This window comes from Chiloscyllium plagiosum, unplaced genomic scaffold (genome assembly GCF_037043375.1).
Source record: "Chiloscyllium plagiosum isolate Xiang-an unplaced genomic scaffold, Cpla_swu_hap1 HiC_scaffold_37, whole genome shotgun sequence".
NCBI lineage: Eukaryota > Metazoa > Chordata > Chondrichthyes > Orectolobiformes > Hemiscylliidae > Chiloscyllium > Chiloscyllium plagiosum.
Window position 1 is genome coordinate 25,946,960 of NW_028270175.1, and position 24,142 is coordinate 25,971,101.

Here is a 24,142-nt window from a genome sequence, read left to right on the forward strand (position 1 = left end):
CTCACTTCCCTCTAAGGCCCCAATGGATCCTTCCATATTCGTCATAAATTCACCTGCACCTCCACACACATCATTTACTGTATCCGTTGCACCCGATGTGGCCTCCTCTACATTGGGGAGACAGGCCGCCTACTTGCGGAACGTTTCAGAGAACAACTCTGGGACACCCGCACCAACCAACCCAACCGCCCTGTAACTGAACACTTTAACTCCCCCTCCCACTCTGCCAAGGACATGCAGGTCCTTGGCCTCCTCCATCGCCAAACCATGGCAACACGACGCCTGGAGGAAGAGCGCCTCATCTTCTGCCTAGGAACCCTCCAACCACAAGGGATGAATGCAGATTTCCCCAGCTTCCTCATTTCCCCTCCCCTTATCTCAGTCCCAACCCTCAGACTCAGCACCGCCTTCTTGACCTGCAATCTTCTTCCCAACCTCTCCACTCCCACCCCCTCTCCGGCCTATCACCCTCACCTTAACCTCCTTCCGCCTATCGCATTCCCAACGCCCCTCCCCCAAGTCCCTCCTCCCTATCTTTAATCTTAGGCTGCTTGGCACACCTTCCTCATTCCTGAAGAAGGGCTTATGCCCGAAACGTCGATTCTCCTGCTCCTTGGATGCTGCCTGACCTGCTGCGCTTTTCCAGCAACACATTTTTCAGCTCTGATCTCCAGCATCTGCAGTCCTCACTTTCTCCTATAAGGATATATCACACATCACAGCAAAAGCAAACATCACCACAGTTAGAGACAGCAATGAAGGGCAAACAGTGTCAGGGACTGCACAATACCATGAATGAAGGGCTTTTGACCGAAACGTCGATTCTCCTGCTCCTCGGATGCTGCCTGACCTGCTGTGCCTTTTCAACACCACATTCTTTACTTAAATCTCCAGCACCTGAAGTTCTCACTTTCGCCCCGCTCATGAGAAGTCTCATGTAGCTCCTAAACACTGACAGTGTTAGTAGGGGCTAAAGCACAACAAGGTCAACAGGTCTCCCAAGCGAGACAACCACCCTGCTGACACCCGCACACCCAAGTGGGGCTTAACTCTAAAGGAAAGACCATCATCAAAGTCTTTCTGCCAAAGTTAAATGTGGGCCTATTCAGTTATCACACCCTCCCGCTACCTTGGATATTTGTAAATGTAGTTTTGTGTAAACAAGAAATGCCTTGGGTTTTTTTGTTCTACATATGTAAAGATTGTGTACAGAATCAAACTTCCCTAGCGACAATGTATTCATGTTAAAATTTTAAGAATAAAGTATGGTTTTGCAATAAGAAAACTCAAAAGGGCTCTTAAGTCCTAGGTTCAAAAAAAGGAGAGTTAGGCAGAAAGGAACAGTAAGCATTAGAAATTAAAGGATCACAGGGAGGATCCTAGGGAATGGAGGGAGGAAACCAGGATGCAGACCAGAAAATCACATTGATCGGGGCAATTTGGGCAAGGAAAGGTGGGAGCTGTATGTTTGGGTTGGAGAACATCATAGGACATTTAGGTGAACTAGGCAGGGAGAAAGAGTGGGTAAAGTAAATAAAGGGTGATGTAAGGGTCAGGTCAGGCACAGGGATCCGAATAAGAGTGGGATCGGGGGAATATCATGGAGAAGAGTGAAAGGGTGGGTGGTCACAGTGAGGACCTAAAATCTGGAATTAGACCGTTGTCAGGAGTAACCATTTTATGCATGGTTTTAATAACCACAAAATGGCTTCTCAATGCAAAGTAACATAACAGAGTGGGTTCAGGCTGCAAATTAATACTGTGTTTAAAATGGCTTCTCACCCTGCTAAAACCTGCATTCCTGCCTTGCTGAGCTAACCGAATCAAAAGATAAAGCAAACAATGGAGCCTTCACAGGATGGAATTAACTAAGCTAGATAAGTCATTACTAAACATCCTAACTAACCTTGAAATGCAGGTGGGAAGAGATAATGGGTGGTAAACAATTTTGTTTCCCAGGAAATATCATTGGGTTAACCTGCTGACCATTATGTCATTTTATTACACTTTATTGGATTTACTCTCCAATTAAGGCTGTACTACTTCTTAAGAAACATATAAAAATTGCCTTTGTTCCAAGTGAAATTGCACAGTTTTCTCCAAGGAATACAGAAGCTTTTAACATCCATGTTGCTGGACAAACCTGTACCCGGCTGTTACTCATGCAAGTGTGAAGTCTTGTTGAAGCAGACCATACTCCTGTTATTTATTTGACCAATCACAGAACCGAGAGGCCCCTCCCGGGGGTTGAGATTAAAGAACAGAGGGTATGCCAGTGGAAGGGAGAAGGCCATCTACAGTGAAGAAAGTAGAGGGTGAGTGAAACAAATAAAAAGTTGATAACAACCATCTCTCTCCTAAATTTTCTCCTAAAGAACCTCTCAGAGAGAATGCATGGTTCCAATTGATGGATCCCTAGATCTGTTTCACATGTTCCTGCATAGGACAAACACATCCAAATGAGGGAATTGAAACAGAAACTGAAAGATAGCAATGTGTGAGCACTTGGTTAAGGGCTTCACGCTGAAGGGAAGCATTTACCACAGGATGAACTCCTACAGCTTCCATCACCATATCCCAACCATGTCCCATGATTTATTTAACTCTGAAAAGAAGGACACCAAGATTTCCCAACTGTAGTGATGGTGATTGAATGGGGGAGGAGGGAGCATTATTCCTCATATAGCCATTCAGAAGCATTCATAGGCTGTTTATCTAAAAGTTAAGGACATGGAGATGAAACGTTCTACAGGTTATAGATTCTAAGGTTGTAGGCCAGGGGATAATGAAACCCTGATCAGTCACATTGAGCAATATCTGCATGCATGGAAAGTAAAGACCAAGGCTACAAAAATCTTGTGCATGGCAGAATAAGGAAGAGGAAATCCTAGGATACCTCCAAAAGGCATGGCTAATGACACCAGTATGAAAGCTTCAGACTGATGATGAAATGCACAACAATGCTGCCCATTTATCCATTTGGGACATAATTGAATGGACAATTCTTCTTCTGAAGGTGCAATTCCAATGTTTAGACCACTCAGGAGGAGCAACTCACCACACAATCTCCAGATTAGTGATTGTTTGCTGTGCCCTGCACAGCCTTACTCTGTCCTGAAAATGTGTTGCTGGAAAAGCGCAGCAGGTCAGGCAGCATCCAAGGAGCAGGAGAATCGACGTTTCGGGCATGAGCCCTTCTTCAGGAATGTATGTGACAGGGTGAGAACTTAGAAGAGAGGGAGATGCACCTGTAACCTATCTCTACAAGCAATGTTGAAGAGCAGTCTGACGGAGATGCTGAGGGAGACAAAGCTGATGATGTGACAGCTGAGGAAAGTAGTGAGACAAGGTAGACAGACCTGAGAGAACCTGAAAGCGGCTAGACTTTGCATTGGTAGAAATGAATAATAAGAACTCTAAGCCAATTACGCTGCAAAGGAACCCCTGTTCTCAAGAATGCTTTTGTTGTACCTTTAAAATATTAATCTACTTTGCTTGACACTAAATATAATTAACTAATTCCCTTAGCAACAATAACATCCTAGGTAGAAGTAGGTACTGCAGATGCTGGAGATTAGAGTCAAGATTAGAGTGGTGCTGGACATTCTGGACAAAAGCCCTTCATCAGGATGCTGATGAAGGGATTTTGCTCGAAACCGATTTTCCTGCTCCTCGGATGCTGCCTGACCTGCTGTGCTTTTCCAGCACCACTCTAATCTTAACAATTACATCCTGTTCAGTTTCTGATCACAGCATCAATATGGAGTTATGCATGTTTACATGGGAGGTGTGACTCAAACCGCAATTTGCAAGAATCAGTCATCCATTACAGAGATGTCAAGGGGCTAAATGAATCTGATTGACTCCAGAAACCCAAACAAACATCAATTTTTAAGTTTCCACTTTCCGGACTTCATGTTCCTCATAGAGGACAGAATAGATAACAGCCTCAACATCTTTTGCAGTAGCCCATGTGTCATACATGTGAGTGTGTATCGTGATCAGCACACCTGAAGGTAGTCTGCAAGGAAAACATAAATATTCTGAAGCCTTCGAAGTGAATTTGCCAAAGGATCGCTGTACCAAATGTGATAATATCAAGTATCAGGTTCTAGAGGATGCTGATACCCATGCACCCACTGTGTCTTCAGTGTTCTTTAAACTTTCTTGTCATACTAACAAAGGGAAGGTGATGCAACAGGGACCCTCTGGCATGTCCTGAGGTAATAATCCCTGAGTGCCTGCTTGTCACACCTCCTCCCTGCCAATGCGCAATGACACCTCTCTCATTCCTTGAGGGGATGAGCATCGGAGAAGAGGTCAAGGTCCTCCAGCCACCTCTCACCCATACAGTAAATGAATGTATCCAAGGCTTGGGTGACAGAGTGAAGGTTCCTGTGCATATCTGGCAAACACTGATTGTTCTTTTTGGATTGGCTCACCACAGCTTCCTCTACCTGTTACACGCAGGCAGCATGTACACTCGCATTCTGAATCTTCCTGCCCTTCTGCCTGTAAAATTGGATGTTTTGCCCATACGTGCGTACATAATGAGCTGAGGAGAATGTAATCGCACCCGAAAATCTGAAGCAGAAGCAAGCACTACCTTTGAATAAAGGGAGATAAAGAAGGAAACAGAGGTCAGTCTGACCTGGCATTGGCTGGACAGATTGGTCAAATCTGGAAAGATTTTCAAAAAGATAGGATTTTGACCTGGTTTGGAGGGCAGAAATATGAAGATAGGGAAACCATTACGCATTGTAGATTACCCATTGAAGGTCACATTCATTTAGATTAGATTAGATTAGATTAGATTACTTACAGTGTGGAAACAGGCCCTTCGGCCCAACAAGTCCACACCGACCCGCCGAAGCGTAACCAACCCAGACCCATTCTCCTACATTTATCCCTTCACCTAACACTACGGGCAATTTAGCGTGGCCAATTCACCTCATCTAATTCACCAATTAGATGAGGCCGAAACCTGAAAACGTACAGTCTCAATACTGATCTTCAAAATCCTGAGCACGTTGGATAGAATATATACAAAGAAACTGTTCTTTTTAAAATTAATTTGTAGGGTGTGAGCGTCGCTGGCTGGCCAGGATTTATTGTCCATCTCTAGTTGCCCTTGATAAAGTGGTGCTAAGCTATCTTCTTGCTGCAGTCCACCTGCTGTGGATTGACCCACAATGCCAACAGGGAGGGAATTTCAGGATTTTGACCCAGTGACAGTAAAGGAACTCTGATTCCTAGGACGCCCCACCAGTGGGTTCAGATTGCTGCCACTTTTCTCCAAAACATCTACAATCCAAGTTAGATTGGAAGCAGCAGTGACACCATTTTTGCTCCCTCTGCCTACCACCTACATATCTCACTGAATTCCAGACAAGAACAACAGGTGAGATTCCAAAACATTTTCAGTAAAAAAAAGCCACATTCAAATGATCAAGTTAACATCTGGAAACCAAACCAATCTATGAATCTGCAGCCAGTGGCAGCTCTTTACAATTTGAACTTGTCAGTCTTTCATAAGGTTGTAGCACACACCACTCTGGAAACCAGCATCAGTCTGCTAACAGAGTGGGAACTGCCACCTGCATATGCCAGGCTTCAGGAAAAAGCTCAGGATCTTCTGGGATGCAATCAGCAGCCACTCTGGTCCAGGAGCAGGTGTTCATTGGGCTTGTTTCAGTACCTTTGCCAATTGGAATGCATAAGTAGGACTTGTGGAAATTTCTATATCACTTTCTCCTGTTTCTGTTCTTTTACCAGAGGTGGATGATGGATGCTGTGTGTTGGTGGGAGCGCTGGTCAGAAGTTAAACAGACCCACAGCAGTGTGGTTGACTCTTAACTGCTCTTTGGGCAATTAGAGATGGTAATAAATGCTGGCCTAGCCAGTGATGCCCTCATCCCATGTATAAAAGAAAAATTATTTAGACAGGAAGCTAACAGATGCAAACATATGAACTAGGAATAGATGTAGGCTACTCAGCCCTTCAAGTTTACTCTGTCATTTGCTAAGATCATGACTGATGTAAATGTACCCTCAGTTCCACCTTTCTGTCTGCACTAATACCCTTTGACTTCCTTGTCAAGAATCTATCTATTTATCTATATCTTAAAAATTTTCAAAGACACGACCTCGTCCACACTGTGGGGAAGTAAATTCCGTAGAACCATCAAATCTGATCAGTGAAAAATAGACCAAGATACCTTCCTTTCTTTTTGTTTCTTTCAATATACCTTTCTTTGAGGAAAGAGTACACTATCTGACAACTCTTTCCACAGTACTAGTACCACCTGTTTCTCCTTTAGATATTTACTAGCAAAGCCCATTAAGGACAATGCAAACCATCAAAAGTGAAAAGGGGGTATTGGGAGAGCAGGAAGGTTCTACTTCAAGATGGAGTTGAGGGGAAAATAAAATATTATATCCCCTGCAATGCCCACCTCTCTCTAAAGGTGTTGAGAGCATGGATGGGAACCACATGCTCCCTCTCCAGTGAAACCCAGGCATGAACATAACTGCGGAAGAGGGGCAGACAGTCAGCAGAGATGAACCCCTCCACAGCCCATTGCTTGAACCTGTTTATAGCCAGCCTGGACAGTTTTGTTCCTCCTTTATATCTACCCTATCAATGAATTAGCAATTTAACCCAATTACCTGCTGCATTCCTTATTCTATTACCAAGACTCTTGATCCTGTGAGAGAAAAAGAATGCCTCCTCATCTCCACCTTAAATGGAAGACCCTTATTTTTCAAATGTGTCCCTTAGTTTTTGTCTCTCGCACAGGGAAAAACATTCTTGATAAGTCCCCTCAAGATTTCATTCATTTCATTAAGATTATCCAATATTCTTCTAAACTACAAAGGATACAATCCCAGTGTGTCCAACCTCTCCTTATAAGACAAGCCTTTCATCTAGGACCAATTCAAATGAGCAGCAGGGTGGGACTCATTCAAGATAAAGTACCTGATTGAGGGATCCAGCATTTAGAACTGGAGACCCTGCTGAGAGATGCCATCTGCCTCCCATGTGATCCCTTGGCACAACCCTGCTGTCTCCACCTCTGTACTGGCCCTTGACAATCCTGACCCCCGATAGGTGCAGAACTGGTGACTTCAACTGCTCCCCTAGTGGTGTTGCTGAGCAATGCATTACTGCAGGGCTGAGATTGGCCAGGAGGTCTCTTGGGAAGGGGATGATTCCTGATCACAAGGAAGGCCTACCAGTGTCCAAGTAAGGCCCTGGTTGGCATTTAATTTGGAAAACGTTCCCATAAAGAGCTGATGAGTAGGCTCACGTCAGCTCTCCAACCAACAGGCAAGATTTCCATCTCTCCATTAAGTTTCACTTTGTGTTCAAAATGGAAAGTATTTCATTTCCACAGACTAATGCCCCAATTGAATGAGAAAATATATTTAGGTTCCATTTTGTGGTTTTCCCAGATGAGTCTTGACTTTAGAAACTTATCAAAGAACTATGCTCAGTTTTAAAACAAAAAGCTGACAATTATGTGCTTCCGGAACTGAAAGGGTTAACAAAATTGCTAGTTCTAACCTCAGCTGGTAGCTAATTTAAAGGAAATTCTGGAGGATGGGTGGAAGATTTCTTTGTAAATGGTTTAGCTCTAATTTTTTCCTTCTCTAAATAAAATTAACCACATACGTTTAAATTGGGTAGGGAGCAATTCTTAGATAATGATCAAATAAATGCTTCAATTGGAGCAGTTTGCAAAACCAACAGCAGAGCAAGCTATTTCTTGTCAGAGTCATGTCATTTGCCAACCAACTTCCAAAGAAATTAATCTTATCTTAGAATTACTTTATAATATATTTATGACAGCAGTGTGTGACTGGATGAAAACAAGTCTGTGAGGAGTGGGAAGATTAGGAGCAACTTCCTGTTTGCTGCACTAATGCCCCAGGAATTCATTTTCCTTTTATGGTAAAGTAAAGCAGAGGTAGGCGGACAGAATTCTCCGGGTAAAAGAGTGAGATGATCAGAAGCAATTCAGACTCGCTGCAGTTTAGGCTCCAGGCTCTGAAAGAGGTATGCTAGTGGAACAAAACCGACGAGACTATACCGTCAGACACTAAAACTCCTTGTTTGGTAAGTGTTCCAGGGAATTCTGAATGGGATGAATTTCTAGGTGTTAACTTTTAGTCAGCTAGACACCTTAGTTATGTACAGTGGTACTTTCAGGAAATCTTGGGCATGTGTTATAAGACTTTAAGCAGCTCTATATAAAGATGTGTGTTTTACTTTTGTTCCTGCAAATATTCTACCACCTTTTGCAGAATGTGCTGATGTTTGCTGGGATAAAGTATATTAGCGCCCAGCCACCCTCACACGGATATAGGTATTCTTCATGCACAAGCCCAAATAGCAAGTGTTGTTATACAGGATCTTCACCCCAGTTGATAGCCATACACATGCATCTTGCAACAGAAGCCATTGGACTGTGATCAAGGGTGTGAATCCTTACTGATTTATTCCCCTTACCTATATCACCAGTCCAATTACAACCTTCCAGTAACAGCACATACCTAATCTCTATGTACTATGTTGGGTGGGGCTTCCACTAAACATTTTAATAGCTCTTTGATGTCTGTAGCTACCTTACACTGTAAAAATTTCAGGAAATTCCACGTTCACATTTCTACAATCTTTTATTGGTCCATTTCTACCGATCCTGAGATCCTTTTGTTGGTAATAGTAAGGACCATAACGTACAAAATGTTGGATTTGTGAGTTTTCATTTCTGTATCAAGGTCTGCCATTACAGCTATGACCTTCTAATTGGTCACATGGTGTAGAGAGAACAGAACAGTTTGGGTTCTCACGCCCACAAGTATGGTGTTTAATTAAAATGACCATATGACACTTTTATACCTTTAAACTATTTGAACTGATGCCACAAGTATCAGTGCAGCTTACCATGCCACAGCAATGCAGTTTACAACCTCATTAACTTTATTGCTAGCTGAGTCTTGCTAGAAGTGAAAACTTCCTTGATATGGTTCATTCCGAAGTAACAGTTGAAACCAATCTAAAATGACACATCCTTTCCCAGGAAACTATTTGTATTCACCTCATTAAGGAGATAGTCAATTGCTTCCAGCTAAAATATATTACAGAAAAGAAGAAATATTGTAAGAGTAGGGAGAAAGATTCAAAGCTAAGCAAGGAAGTTAAAGATAAAATCAAGACAAAAATGAAGGCGTATCATATTGCAAAAGTGAGTGACAGGCTGGAAGATTGCGAAACTTTTAAAGATCAACAAAGGATAACTAAAAAAAGTCATAAAAAGAGCAAAGGCAAACTATGAAAGAAAACTAGTGCAAAGGCTTCGATAAGTATGTAACAGGGAGGAGAGTAGTTAAAGTGAATGTTCGTCCCTTGGAGGATGAGACTGGGCAGTTAGCAGTGGGGAACACAGAAATTGCAGAGTTGCTAAATCAATACCCTGCTTCTGCTTTCATGGTAGGGGACATCAGTACTAGCCCAATAGTCACAGGTAAGGCAGAGGTTCTAGAAAGGGAGGAACTTAGAACAATCATCATCATTAAGGAAAAAGTACTGAACAAGCTATTCAGATTGAAAACAAACAAGTTCTCAGGGCCTGACTGCCATTTTTTCACATTTGTGGCTCACGAGCATTGCTGGTTTGGCAGCATTTATTGTTCAGGGAGAAAGTGAGGACTGCAGATGCTGGAGATCAGAGCTGAAAATGTGTTGCTGGAAAAGCGCACCAGGTCAGGCAGCATCCAAGGAGCAGGAGAATCGATGTTTCGGGCATGAGCCCTTCTTCAGGAATGAGGAAAGTGTGCCCAGCAGGCTGAGATAAAAGGTAGGGAGGAGAGACTTGGGGGAGGGACTTTGGAAATGCGATAGGGTGGAAGGAGGTCAAGGTGAGGGTGATAGGCCAGAGTGGGGGTGGGGGCGGAGAGGTCAGGAAGGAGATTGCAGGTTAGGAAGGCGGTGCTGAGTTTGAGGGATTTGACTGAGACAAGGTGGGGGGAGGGGAAATAAGGAAACTGGAGAAATCTGAGTTCATCCCTTGTGGTTGGAGGGTTCCTAGGCGGAACTCAGCACCTCGAACTCAGCACCGCCTTCCTAACCTGCAATCTCCTTCCTGACCTCTCCGCCCCCACCCCTACTCTGGCCTATCACCCTCACCTTGACCTCCTTCTATCCTATCGCATTTCCAACGCCCCTCCCCCAAATCCCTCCTCCCTACCTTTTATCTTAGCCTGCTGGACACACTTTCCTCATTCCTGAAGAAGGGCTCATGCCCGAAACGTCGATTCTCCTGCTCCTTGGATGCTGTCTGACCTGCTGCGCTTTTCCAGCAACACATTTTCAGCATTTATTGTTCAGCCCTAATTGCCCTTGAGAAGGTGCTGGTGATGCACTTCCTTCTTGAGCTGCAGACCACCTGCTGTGGGTTGACCCATAATGCCCTTAGGGAGGGAATGCAAGATTTTCACCCAGCGACAGAGAAGGAAATGCAATATACTTCCTAGTCAGAATGGTGAGTGGCTTAGAGAGCAGCTTGCAGGTAGTGGTGTTCCCATGTATCAGATGTCCTTGTCCTTCTAAATGGGAGTGGTTGTGTGTATGGAAGGTGCAATATGAGGTTCATTGGACAACAATAAGCTTTGAATTTCTGAAGTGCATCTTGTAGATAGTACATACTGCGGCGAATGAGCATTAGTGATAGAGGGAGTGGATGTTTGTTAGTGTCATACCTACGAAACAAGCTGTTTTGTCCTGGATGGTGTCAAGTTTCTTGAGTATGTTGGAGCTGCACCCATCCAAGTAAGTAGGGAGTATTCTATCACACAGGAGAAAGTGAGGACTGCAGATGCTGGAGATCAGAGCTGAAAATGTGTTGCTGGAAAAGCGCAGCAGGTCAGGCAGCATCCAGGGAACAGGAGAATCGACGTTTCGGGCATAAGCCCTTCTTCAGGATTCCTGAAGAAGGGCTTATGCCCGAAACATCGATTCTCCTGTTCCCTGGATGCTGCCTGACCTGCTGCGCTTTTCCAGCAACACATTTTCAGCAGTATTCTATCACACTCCTGACTTGCGCCTTGCAGATGGTGCAAGGACTTCCCAGGCTTTGGGAAGTCAGGTGTGAGTTACTCACGATAGTATTCCTAGCTCTGATTTGCTCTTGTTGCCACTGTGTTTATGTGACGGGTCCAGTTGAGTTTCTGGTCAATAGTAATACCAAGGATGTTGACAGTGAGGGATTCAGTGATGGTAACACCATTGAATATCAAGGGGTGGTGATTAAATTATTTCTTTTTGTTGATAATCATAGCCTGGCATTTGTGTGGCATGAATGTTACTTGCCACTTGTCAGCCCAAGCCTGGATATCGTCCAGATCTTGTTGCATTGAACATGTATTGCTTCAGTACCTGAGGAGTTGTGAATAGTGCTGGACATGGTGCAATCATCAGCAAACATCCCAGGGTCCTAAAGGAAGTGGCACCAAAGATAATCCATTGATTATAATATTCCAAAATTCCCTGGATGGTGAAAAGCTTCTAGTGGATTTGAAAAAGTGCTAACATAGCATCTTTATTCAAAAAGCGAGGGGGGCAGAAATTAGGAAACTACAGACCAGTAGTTCAACATGTGTCATTGGGAAAATGTTATATCCCATTATTAAGGAAGTTAAAATACATTCTATCAGAGTCAGCATGGTTTTATGAAGGAGAAATTACGTTGACTAATTTGCAAGAGTTCATTGAACATGTAATAACACCAATAATGGGATTCCTGTGAAGGTAGTTTATCTGAATTTCCAGAAGGCTTTTGATAGGTGCTACAAGAAGCTTACATATACAAGGTAAGACCACATAGGGTGAGGAATAATTTATTCGCTTGGATAGAGAACAAACAACAGTGAGTTGGGATAAATGGATTTTTTTTATTGGCAATATGTAACCAGTTGTGTGCCACAGTCTTCGGTCTTCAGGCCCCAACATTTTACAATCTATATATTAATGAATTGTGTGCAGGAATACAAAGTACTATAGTTAAATTTGCAGATGATACTAAAGTAAGTGAGAAAGTAAGTTACAATGCAGAAATAAGAAACTTACAATTGACTAAAGATAGGACCAAATTTTGACAGATGAAACTTAACATGAATAATCTGAGGTTATCAATTTTGCTCAGAGGAATAGAAAGACAACTTCTTGTCTAAATGGAGAGAAACTTCAGGAGAACTTCGGTGCAGAGGAATCTGGGTCTCCTCATGCATGAATTGTAGAAAACTAGTATGCAAGTACAACTGGTAATAAGGAAGGCAAATGGAATTTTGACATTTATTGTTAGAGGAATGGAGTATAAAAGTAGGGAAGTGTTGCTGCAGCTGTACAGGTCATTAGTGAAACAGCCTTTGGAGTACTGCATACAATTTTGGTCTCCCTGAGGAGGGATGGAGTTGTTTTGGTGACATTACAGAGGAGGGGCTCTAGATTGATTCCAGAGATGAGGGGTTTGTCTCAGGAAGAGAAATTGAACAGTTAGGCCTATGTTCTCTGGAGTTTAGAAAAATGAGTGGTTAGCACTGCTGCCTCACAGCACCAGAGACCCGGGTTCAATTCCCCGTCTTAGGCGACTGTCTGTGTGGAGTTTGCACATTCTCCCCGTGTCTGCATGGGTTTCCTCTGGCCGCTCCGGTTTCCTCCCACAGTCCAAAAATGTGCACGTTAGGTGAATTGCTAAATTGCCATGCTAAATAGCCCGTAGTGTTAGGTGAAGGGGTAAATGTAGGGGAATGGGTCTGGGTGGGTTGTGCTTCGGTGGGTCGGTGTGGACTTGTTGGGTCGAAGGGCCTGTTTCCACACTGTAAGTAATCTAATTTAACCTAATCTAATCGAGGTATATAAGATGCTAAAGAAGTTTGACAAAGCAGACATAAAATGTTTCCTCATCTAGAACAATTTAGAATGAGAGGTTATAGTTTTTGGATAACGGGTAGCGAATCTGAAACAGATAAGGAGAAATTACTTCTCAAAATTTGTAAATTTGTGGAATTCACCACCCCAAAGTGGCGGGACTTTGAGTAAATTTAAAGAAGAGATAGACAGATTTTTAATTCGTAATGTATTGAAAGGTTATGGAGACTGGGCATGAAAGTGGAGTTGAGGCCAAGTTGAGATCAGCTGTGATCTTAACAAATGTCGGAGCAGGCTTGAGAAATTGAATTGCCTCCTCCTGCTCCTAATTCTTACATTCATTCATTAAGCAGCTTCCACCAAAAACAATTCTACTGATTTGGTTTTAGAGTTCTGCAGCAACATAAATGTCACAGGGAGAGAAAGGCCAGATTTGGTTGCAATATGTATGGACATAGTAAATGTGCCACAAGAAATTTTTCTGTTTGGCATTTGCAGCAAAGGTTGTCAACCAAAAGGCAACACCATGAGGTCAATTACATGCTGTCAATGTGTTTAATGATCATGAAATTCACTCCAGGACCTTCTCGTTCTTTCTCTTTCTACAGTTGCCAAGGGAACACGTTATCTCACTTTTGTCAGTATAGCTTATCAGTGATCAAAGGTTGGTAATTCCCTCTCAGTTTTCCACTGATGACACTCTGAAATTAACCACCAAAAAGGGTGTAGTGAGACCTGGAGAGGGCAGAGCCAGAATCAAGCTTTCTGAATGATGCCTGGTTGAGACTGCAAATTAGGTGAATCGGGGAAACAGTTCTTGTGATCAATCATTCATTCATTTGACAATGAATGACTTTGTTCTGAAAGAATTCTTAAAAGAAAACCATTTCTCCAACTTTCTCTCTCCATAGTACCAGTTCTTCTCACCCTGATACATTGACCATTTTCATTTTTAAAATCTCTATAATTCCTAGAACACTACAAAATGAGACCTGGATCTAATTAAAAATGTAGTATCACACTATGTTACCTGTATTTTCAGATATTATAAATGAAAGATGTCTCAGATAAAGAAGGTCTCTTCAGTTTACATTCAACTTGTTACTCCTGGGAGAATCAACACTCCAAAGACGTACAACTCTGTTGAAGCCTCAAGGGCAGACAAGCATCTACCGCAAAATCCAGTGCTGACAGCACCCAAACCTGCGAGAAATCCATACAGCTATGGAAATAAAGGAAGGAAAGGCACAGATCCATCAGCTTATAATTCTGCTGATGAAGGTAAGAAGTGTACTATGTCCATCTGTTTCAGTTACTACTCATCAGCGAAGGATTCAGATGCTATAAATTGTGCAGCTCTTGGGTGAATTTGGGAGCAATGTTGTCAAAATAGCTGTCCAGATTGAAATTGTTTTGAGTTTTTTAAAAAAATGGAGATGCAGGACAAAAGAAGCAATCAAGGGACTGTACACATTACAACGTTGTTTATTCTTTCATGGCCTGTGCACATCACTGGCTATGCCAGCATTTATTGTCTATCTACAATTGACCATGAGAAGGTGGTGCACCACTTTCATGAACCATTGCAGTCCATAAGGTATAGATACTCTCACAGCACTCTCAGGAAGGGAGTTCCAGGATTTTGATCCAGCAACAGAGAAGGAACGGCTACCGCATTACATTATCATACAGGAGTCAGGAGGTGAATTACTTGCCACATAATTCCCAGTTTCTGACCTGCTCTTCTGGTCACAATATTCATGCATCTGGTTCAGTATTGGAGCAGAACATGCAGATAGTGGTGTTTCTGTACATCTGCTGCCCTTGTCCTTCCAAATAGTAGAAGCTATGGTTTGGAAGATGATGCCTAAAAAACTTAGGTGGGTTGATGTTGTGCACTTTGTGAATGGTACACACTGCTGCCATTGTGCATCGAGATTGATGGTGTGAATGTTGAAAGTGTTAGATTAGATGCCAAACAAGCGTGTTGCTTTGTCCTGGATGGTGTCAAGCTTCTTAAGTGTTGTTGGAACTGCATATTCAGATAAGCAGAGTATTTTATCACACTCTTGATTTGTGCCTTATAGGCGTATAGGAGTCAGAAGGTGAATTACTTGCCACATAATTCCCAGTCTCTGACCTGCTCTTGTGGTCACAATATTCATACATCTGGTCCAGTTCAATCTGTAGGCAAAGGTATCCTCTCGGATATTGATAGTGGCTGATTCAGCAGTGGTAATGCACCCTGGGGTTATCATTGAACAGAACCTGAAATAGACTAGTCATTATAAATGCACTGGTTATAAATTAGTCAAAGGCTAAAATCTAGCAGTGCATAACTCACCTCCTGACTCCCCAAAGCCAGTTCACCATCTACAAGGCACAAGCCAGGAATGTGTTGGAATACTACCCACTTGCCTGGATGAGCACATCACCAACAACACTCAAGAAGCTTGACACCATTCAGGACGAAGCAGCCCGCTTGATTAGCATCATATCCACAAACATTCAATCTCTCCACCACTGATGCTCAGTAGCAGCAGTGTGTACTATCTCCACTATGCTATGCAGTAATTCACCAGGTTTGTTAGTAGCTTCGAAACACATGAGCACAACTGCATAGAAGGACAAGGGCTGCAGATACATGGGAATACCCATGCAAGACGCCCTCTAAGCCACTCTAAACCTAACTTGGAAATATATTTTAAAATCACACAACACCAGGTTATGTAAAAGTATCTATTGTGAAATATGTGCCTCCAGCATGAGAAGGAAGTACTGCCACACATTCCATAAGTGTTATCACCTTATTTACACTGATCCATTGATGCTAAGAACAGATGTCCCCAATTCTTCTGAATAAGCACTTGCCCTCATTCTCTGCAGCAAATGTGTCACATTTACGGCTACCCGCTTTCTCCTTCCCTCCTTTTATCATTTCATGATAACAATACAGCATATACAAGTATATTTAGTCAATTCATTCCATTTGTATTTTCAACAAGTTGAGTGCCTCTTCTTGTGAGTCGTATCCAGAAGAGCATAGTCACTAACATACCTGATTTCAACATAAAAGTTCGGACATGGAGGTACAGGAGTGAACAAAAGTCGATTAACAAGATTAGCTTAGGCGAAAAGCAATGCACGGTCCATTTTATGCATAAGCGGACAACAATGTATATTCCTAGGATGAGACCAAGGATTATCAGTGCATCCCACATGAACCATCCACACATTGACCATAGCCAGCAGGTAGGACTCCATCCACATGAGTGGAGCAAATATCTTCCCTGCGTCTTCACCTGTTTTGTTGATGACATCTGTGTCATATACAATGTCTTTAGAGAAGTCGTCTATGTAAGTGCAACGTTGTGGGCCAATGACAGAACAAGCGTCTCCTTCTTTAGCAAGGAGGAAATCTAGCATTAATTGATTATGAAGCATCATCATCCGGTCTCCTATGGTTCTTTGTTCATTCGTTTCAATGCGTGAACAGTTGAGTTTGTCAGTTTCTCAACGTCATATGCAAGGTCACCTATCTGATCTAGGGCTATCTCAACACTCGAGCCACGAATATGGCCTCCCATCAACCTAGACCACCAGGTTTGTTGATGGAAGAAGTCATGCAAGTCTCGTTTTTTCTTCCTCTAATTTTTGTCCCGTAGCAATTCACATATTGGGGGGCTTTCCATTCGTCATCTACCTTAGACATTTTATGGTGGATGGTAAAAATTGGTAAGGTTGCACTAAAGTATAACGTCTACACCAGTGATTGGATAAATATGGGAAGGCCTTGTTTTCGCATAGCCAATGAAGACTAAATGGAGTTCTGAGGCCACACTTCTGTGAATGAATGATGAGTCCACTCAGAGCGAGGGCTGAATCTTTAACAGTGGGTGTTATCAAACGTTTAGTTATCCAAGTGCATTAACGGATGGAGAGTAGGAGTATGACCAGTGTGTTTCATAACATTTTTACACAGTACTTGCTTCACTTGCCCCATGTCATGGGTATAGGAAGTTCTTTCAATGCACAATTCTAACAGTGGAATAAGGTTAACGTTGAGTCCTTTAGGTTTGCTGGTGCACTTCACACAGCGACATGCTACTTCTACCGAATGGGTTTTTTCATTGCAGGTGAGGGGTTGCATAATTGGGTGAGTCTTATTCATCCATTGTATATCAGAATAATGGAAGAGTGAGCAGACAACACATTCATTGAGGAGTTTAGTGTGAATAAAGAAACCATTGGCAACAGAAGTGAGATTAGGGGTGCTTAGTATTTTTGGTCTTTCTTCACCTTTCCAGCTTGTCTTGTTAACTACAGTAGCTACTGTTGGCAGAAGTTGAATAAAAGTATTTCTGCCAGTAGCAGTAGGTTGGACAAGGGAAGGTTCCTTCAAGAAGGTATAGGTTGACAGTCTCAGAGCAATAGATGTCTTAGGGTTCTGCAATTTTGATAATATGTGTTCAATACTGCAATTTGTGTAGTTCCTTTTGGGAGAGAAACAGTCAAACATTTCGGCTGATCTAGTGGATGAAGCTATGGAATCATGCCATCTCATGACAACTGGCATAGATGTGTTGTGAGGGTGACAATAATATCGAAAGTGATGTTTGGATGTGCAATGTAAATAGTTAAAATGAGTTTCAGCTGGGTAGCTGCATTCATAGCTTCCAACAGTATTGGTACAAGTTTGAAGAAGCTGACAAATTCTATCTTCAAGGAGAGCAGTGGGGAAAATAATACATTCATTATTATTGGAGTATCCCAAAGCACCAATGCCATTGCCAGTGTAGCTGTGATTACACTGGCATTCTACACCTAAATTGTTGGTTTTGTTTCTGCAAGTGGCATTGGGGTGATAAGTGGGACACGTTAGTGTTCTCATGGTATCAAGGGTATGGAACGTCCTTCCATTTTTACTGCACTTTCAGTTGTCAGAAGAACTTGATAAGGACCTTTACAGTGAGGGCCCAATTTGCCACGATTAAAGTCTTTCAATAGTACGTAGTTACCAGGGTTGATGTCTTTAAACATTTGAGCTCTTACTTCTTCCTTCCCTGGTACCTGATAGGTGACTTTGACCAGTTGATGATAAGACTGCAATGCTTTGGTTAGCTTAATCAGGTGTCTGTGCATTTCTTCTGCCATGACATGCACATAAACAAGATGTTAGGCCATCAGTAGTGCAGATCAGGGAGTCCTCAGGGACTTTCCATATACTAGTTCAGCTGCCGAGAATTCTGTCTTTTTCTGGATCACAGTTCTCATATTTAAAAAGGGCAATTGGGAGTACTTGCAGCCAATTAAGGCCCGTTTCCTCTATCAACTTGCTTAGCTGGCCTTTCAAAGTACAATTGGCTCTTTCTACAATTCCCACTGCTTGGGTACGGACGGCACAATGGAATCTCTGATTCATATTCAGACTCTTGCATAGTTCCTTATTTAGCTCAGCTCAGAAGTGGGGGCCATTATCGGAAGAGACTGTTACTGGTATTCCAAACCTGGGTATGATTTTCTCTAGTAGAATTTTACAGATAGTTTTTGCTGTGCAGTCAGTACATGGATAAGCTTCAATCCATCTACTAAATGCATCAATAATCACTACGCAATACTTATAACAATGACATTTAGGTAATTCTATAAAATCTAACTGGATAGTATCAAAAGGTACACTTGGCAAGGGAGTTTCACCTGGTGGACACTTTACTCCTTTCCCAGGACTATGCTTTTGACAAATTAGGCAATTTGCAGCTGCTTGTTTTGCTTTTTCTTGCAGATGGGGATTCCACCAAGTTTGGAGAATTCTATCCACCATTCCCTCCTTACCTACATGCAAATGCATATGAACATGGTAAACTAGAAGAGGCAAAAATGAATCAGATAGACATGTCTGTCCTCCCGGCATAACCCAAAGTTCAGTCTAACTATTTTACATAACAACCATGGTTCATCCATCTTTGTTTTTCCTCATCAGAGGTGTCCCCCAGATGGGTCTGTATTTACGTTAGGTCAGGCATGATCAGGATATCAGAAGAGGAAAAAGGAGGATCTCCCTAATTCAATATTATGACCATTAAGGATTAGCATTGGTTCATCCTCAGGGCTAAAGGTAACCACGGAAAGATTCAAGGGAGGATAATGACTTACATCAGGGAGTCAGTTTCAGAAACGGTACTGCAGTAAAAGGGGCAAATTGCTGGGGTTCCTGTGTAGGGTGAATCATAAAGTTACTAGCTTCTTCCATTTCAGTGATCAACAGGGGGCTGCCTTGGGAAAGGGCAGTTCTTGGACCAATGTCCCAGGCTGATTACAGTTGAAGCTAATATCTGGTCGTTTGGTGGCTCTAGGAAGTGAGAGAGGCAGAGAGGAATAGGAGGAGGATGTATAAGGGGTAAGGGTCATCATGGACTGTTGGGGAGGGTACAATAGAGGACCCCAAGGTCCATAGGGATGTTGTTGATGTACGGTATCAACCCTATTGTCTTGCCATACTGGGTGACAGTATAAGGGTTCCATTCAATAGCTTGGCTGGCTTTGTAGATGGGAAGATCAGTTCTGGGTTTAGGTCTAGCGTCTACAGTTTGGGAAAATTTGGTCTTGACCTTAACTGTTGAGGCCTTACTGTCGGGGTCCTTTAGTTCCCAGAAGTAACATACTTCTCGGCTGAATTGTTCAATATCGGCATCTTGCCAGTGCATATTACGGGTTTTGATAGCTTTCTGTACCTGGTCAGGAAGGACAGTCATACATAAGGCATTAAGTTGGGGCGATTGTCCTTGTGGGTACTGAGGGTCACCAGACTAAGCACCATAGCAGTCCTTTAAGCGGACAAGGAACTCCTCAGCTCCTTCGCCTGAGCGAGGTTTACATGTGAGGATCTTATGTCGATTGCACGGCGCACTGCTTAACAGAGGCAGGTAATAATTCAGTCTGATTTATTAGGTTTACCTGGATGCATAAGCATGCATTGGGTATGATTATTACATTGTAAAATTTCTAAGAAGATAGTCCATTTTTCAGGTGAAAGAGCACATTCTATGATGTTAAGTAAGTCTTGGGAGACTGCATTGTAAATGGTCCTAGTCCTATTAATATAATTAATGAATCCTTCGGGATTTTTTCCATAACCTGGAGCCTTATTGTTGATACTAGAGAGTTCATGAGGCTTCCAAGGTTGATAAAGATTAACAAATGGATTTTGTCTCTGATTCTGGGGCAAGCGGGTTAGGGATTCTTCTAGTCGGGAAATTTTCCTTTGGCCATTTCATATCAGGGTGAGTGCGAGGACTAACATTAAGGTTACTAAACTTTGATTATAATTCATAAATGTCTTCAGGACTCATTTGTAGTGGGGCAGTGGCCCTCAAAGGTGCCCTTTCAGGGTTCCCTTCGTCTTAATCTTAGTTGATCCCTATGCGGGTGGCAATGGGATGATGGTAACCTTGATCATCCGAATTCTCATTATGCTGGACAGGAGAGGCAAATGAGGAGAAAAGGTATGGGCCTTGGCACGTTCATCCTCAGAATAGGGAGTGGGGTTTCAGGTGCTTTCGTTTCATAGTAAGTGTTCGCTTTGATTATACTACAGGTGGATTTCGAGGAAGTCCCTGTTGGGGAACCGGAAGAGGTCGGTTAACAGGAAGGGGGCCATAATAAAAGATCTCCTCCTCTGAATCTGATTCAAATTCCTCGCTTGCAGGAGAATCATTGTCCTCCAGTAATGGGCCTTTGGGATAGGTGGCATATAAGAAGTTGTCCCTTTTATCTGTCTGATCCAGTGCAGCTGTAGCTGCAGGCTGATTTTTATTTACAGGTTTCTCTTTTCCTTGGGACTACTGAAATTTCAGATTAGGTTGTCGTTCTCTGCCTTCTTTATTTTTTGCTATTGTTTCTCTAACCAACTCCAATTCAGTTTCTAAATCATGTGCTTCACATTTGCATTTTAGTTCTGTCCAATCTAATTCAAATCCTTCCTCAGTTAATGGACTGAGACCCTTTTTAATACTGTTTTGTCTCCAAGATGATTGCATGGATTTTTCCCATTTTTCTTTAGCTACATTTTTTCACACTGATCTGGCTTCTTTCTTTTTAGTCCCACAACCTTTTCTCCATATCTCTTGTTCAACTTTCATAAGTACTTTTAGATCATATGTGTCTTCCAGAGGCCAGTTCTTATTCTGTTGGGCAGCTGTACCCGATATTCATCTTACTTGTTTCTCATAATTAGGATACATACTCACTATCTCTGTTAAGGGAATTTGCCCTCTATCTTGTCTGGGGTTGCACCCATATTTATCCTATTTATTGTATACCTTCACAAAATTCTTACCATTGTCTCTTACCTTCACAAGATCTCTATTTCTACTGCCTATTTAAACAATCTCATTTGGGATTCAGTCAGGGTATGTGAGAGTGAAATGGGAGAAGCGGCACACAAAGATGCAGACAGAGAGCAACAAAGGTATACCTTACCTTGTGGGCCTGTTGGTCTCGAGTCCAACCTTTAGATGAAGCACCTGTTTTCCAGTTTCACTCACACATACCCCTTGTTGGAACCCTGCTCACAGCGCCAAATTGTTAAAGTCCCTATTTGAGATGGCTCAGGGAATCCCTGATGGACTCTACCTGGAGCCTCTCTTGGTTCGTCCTGGAGATTGTACTCTGTGGTAGTCTGGAATATAAAACTCTTCCACACAGTTTCGTTTAAATTATTACCTTTATTTACCAATGGCATCAATGTTACACTATAACGTAGAGACTTACAAGCCAGGCTTGAGTTAAGGTTCTAAAACCATTAGCAGAGAAGGGGTGCCAGCTCTTACCCCTAAGAGCTCTCTCAGGCTACTCCCCTTATTGCTGTAAACAAGCTGTCTTTATACAGAATTTAGTATTAAAATTACAAAAATGCCACATGGCCTTAATCAGATAAGCAGTAATAAAATGGCAAAAGTTTGCAGAGGAAGAGAAATTAATTGACAGGTCTGAGTATGCTTGACTAATTAAGCCACATGCACATCAAAGTGGGAAATCTTGATCTAGCCAGGCCCAAATGGTCAATTTGCTTTGGCTCATAAATCATAATGAGAGACGAGACTAAACTATGTGAAAAAGGTCATGGGGTCACCTCGCTCAGCTAACATTTCCAGTATCAAAGTCCTACAAAATGGTCTTCTAAAATTCATAATATTCCTGGATCTCGAGCTCCCGGGAACAACACACAAACATTCAATCCATGACAAGCCAGTGTTCACTCAAATCAGACCACAAAGGGTTAATTTTCCACCAGCTTCTGACCTCTCTCTCTCTCTCTCTCTCTCTTACTCTCTCTCTCTCTCTGTCTCAGTATCCCTTGAACCCTTCAGTGAGTGAATTTAATTTACAGAAGAATATTTTCTCTCTCTGACTCACACATAAACATCTTCCAATTTCCTTACTATGTCAGTTTTTGCCTAGTCTTTTTTTGCCTAGCCTTTAAGGGTAATGAGGCATTCACGTTCCAGCACAGTCAAGATGAGGAAACTCAGAATTTCAAATCTAATCAGTGTGGTATATAAAAATGTATCAGGATTGTTCTATTACATGCATATTCCACACAGCTTATTAAATTACAAGTTCTTTTTCTATTGAGTATGAGTTTTGTTATGAGTCTTTGATAATCCAGCAATTTAGTTATTGTACATCCTATTGTGAAATATGCACCTCTGGTGTGGAAGGAAGTACTGCCACACATTCCACAAGTGAACAAATGTTATCACCTTATTTACACCAATCCATTGACGTGAAGAACAGATGTCCCGAGTTGTTCTGAACAAGCACTTCCGTACATTCTCTGCAGCAAATGTGTCACATTTACGGCTACATGCTTTCTTAGTTATAGTCCAATAGGTGTATTTGGAAGCACTAACCTTTGAAGCGCTGCTTCTTCATCAGGTGGTTGTGGATTAAGACCATAAGACACAGAATTTATAGCAAAAGATTACAGTGTCGAGCAAGTAAAATGATATACTGAACAAACCTCAATTGTTGTTAAACCTTTCATCTTTTAGAATGAGTTACAGATTTCAGTTCATTAATATGTAAATCCCAGAACTTCTTTTAAATCACATTCTCAAGATAAGTTAAGGTTTTAGAAAAAAAAGTGTGTTTGCGTGTGCAAGCTTGGTAAAGTGCGTGTGTGAGTGTGATGGGGTGTAAGCCTGTGAGAGGGTGCGTGCCTAGGTGAGTGTAGGGGTGTATGTGTGCGTGTACGAGAGAGAGTGTTTGAATGAGAGAGGGTCTGTGTGAGTGTGTGAGCAGGTGAGTGTGTGTGTGTGTGTATGTTTGCTTGTGTGTACCCTGGGTCACGGTACATTGGCGAGACCAAGCAGATGCTACAATAATGATCAACTGGACACCGCACAACAGTCACTAGACAGGGGTGTTCCCTCCCAGTCGGGTAACACTTCAGCAGTCTGGGACATTCAACCTCGGATTTTTGGGTGACCATCATCCAAGGTGAACTTCGGGACAGGCAACAATGCAAAGTAGCCGTGCAGAGGCTGATAGCCAAGCTCGGTACCCATGAGGATGGCCTCAACCGGGACTTTGGATTCATGTCACACTACAGGTGACCCCACTACACTATACACTCTCTTTCATACAAGCACATATACACACTCTCTCTTACACATCACACACTCACACAGACCTTCTCTCATACACACACTCTCTTTCATACACACATACATACACCCCTACGCTCACAAACACATCCACTCACGGGCTTCTAACCCATCACACTCACTTACACACTTTACCAAACTTGCACACACACAAATGCACACTCTCTCCCATGCACTCACACACACTCACATGCACGTAGTCTCTCTCGCTCTCTCTCTCTCCTGCACGTGCATACACATAAATGTCTATGGGGTGAATTTGTATTTGCAGAATTATATTTACAGATACATTCTATTTTTCTCAAAAAATACACAACCAGCAGGCAGTCAATGCAGACAGTCAATCCATATATTTTGTAAACTCCACTTTGGAAATAGAACCAGTCTGAGTCAACTTTGGGATACAGACAAACTCTGACCTCATACCTTTTAAGGCATTGTCTGAGCTGAGGGGGTCACTTTTTTTAATAAAACCTTAACTTATCTTGAGAATATGACTTAAAAGACATTCTGGGATTTACATATTAATGAACCGAAACCTGTAACT

The 24,142-nt window shown here is 42.4% G+C and overlaps 1 protein-coding gene across 3 annotated transcripts in view; it reads left to right on the forward strand.

The window, feature by feature from the left end:
• Positions 1-7,963: 7,963 nt before the first annotated feature.
• fblim1 (filamin binding LIM protein 1) overlaps positions 7,964-24,142 on the forward strand; it is a 38,417-nt gene continuing 22,238 nt past the window's right edge. For all 3 annotated transcript variants that reach the window (XM_043675724.2, XM_043675725.2, XM_043675726.2), the window contains exons 1-2: positions 7,964-8,119; positions 13,971-14,209. In XM_043675724.2, the coding sequence (XP_043531659.2) occupies positions 13,987-14,209 (223 nt within the window). In that variant the 5' untranslated portion in view covers positions 7,964-8,119; positions 13,971-13,986. The remainder of the gene's footprint in view (positions 8,120-13,970; positions 14,210-24,142) is intronic.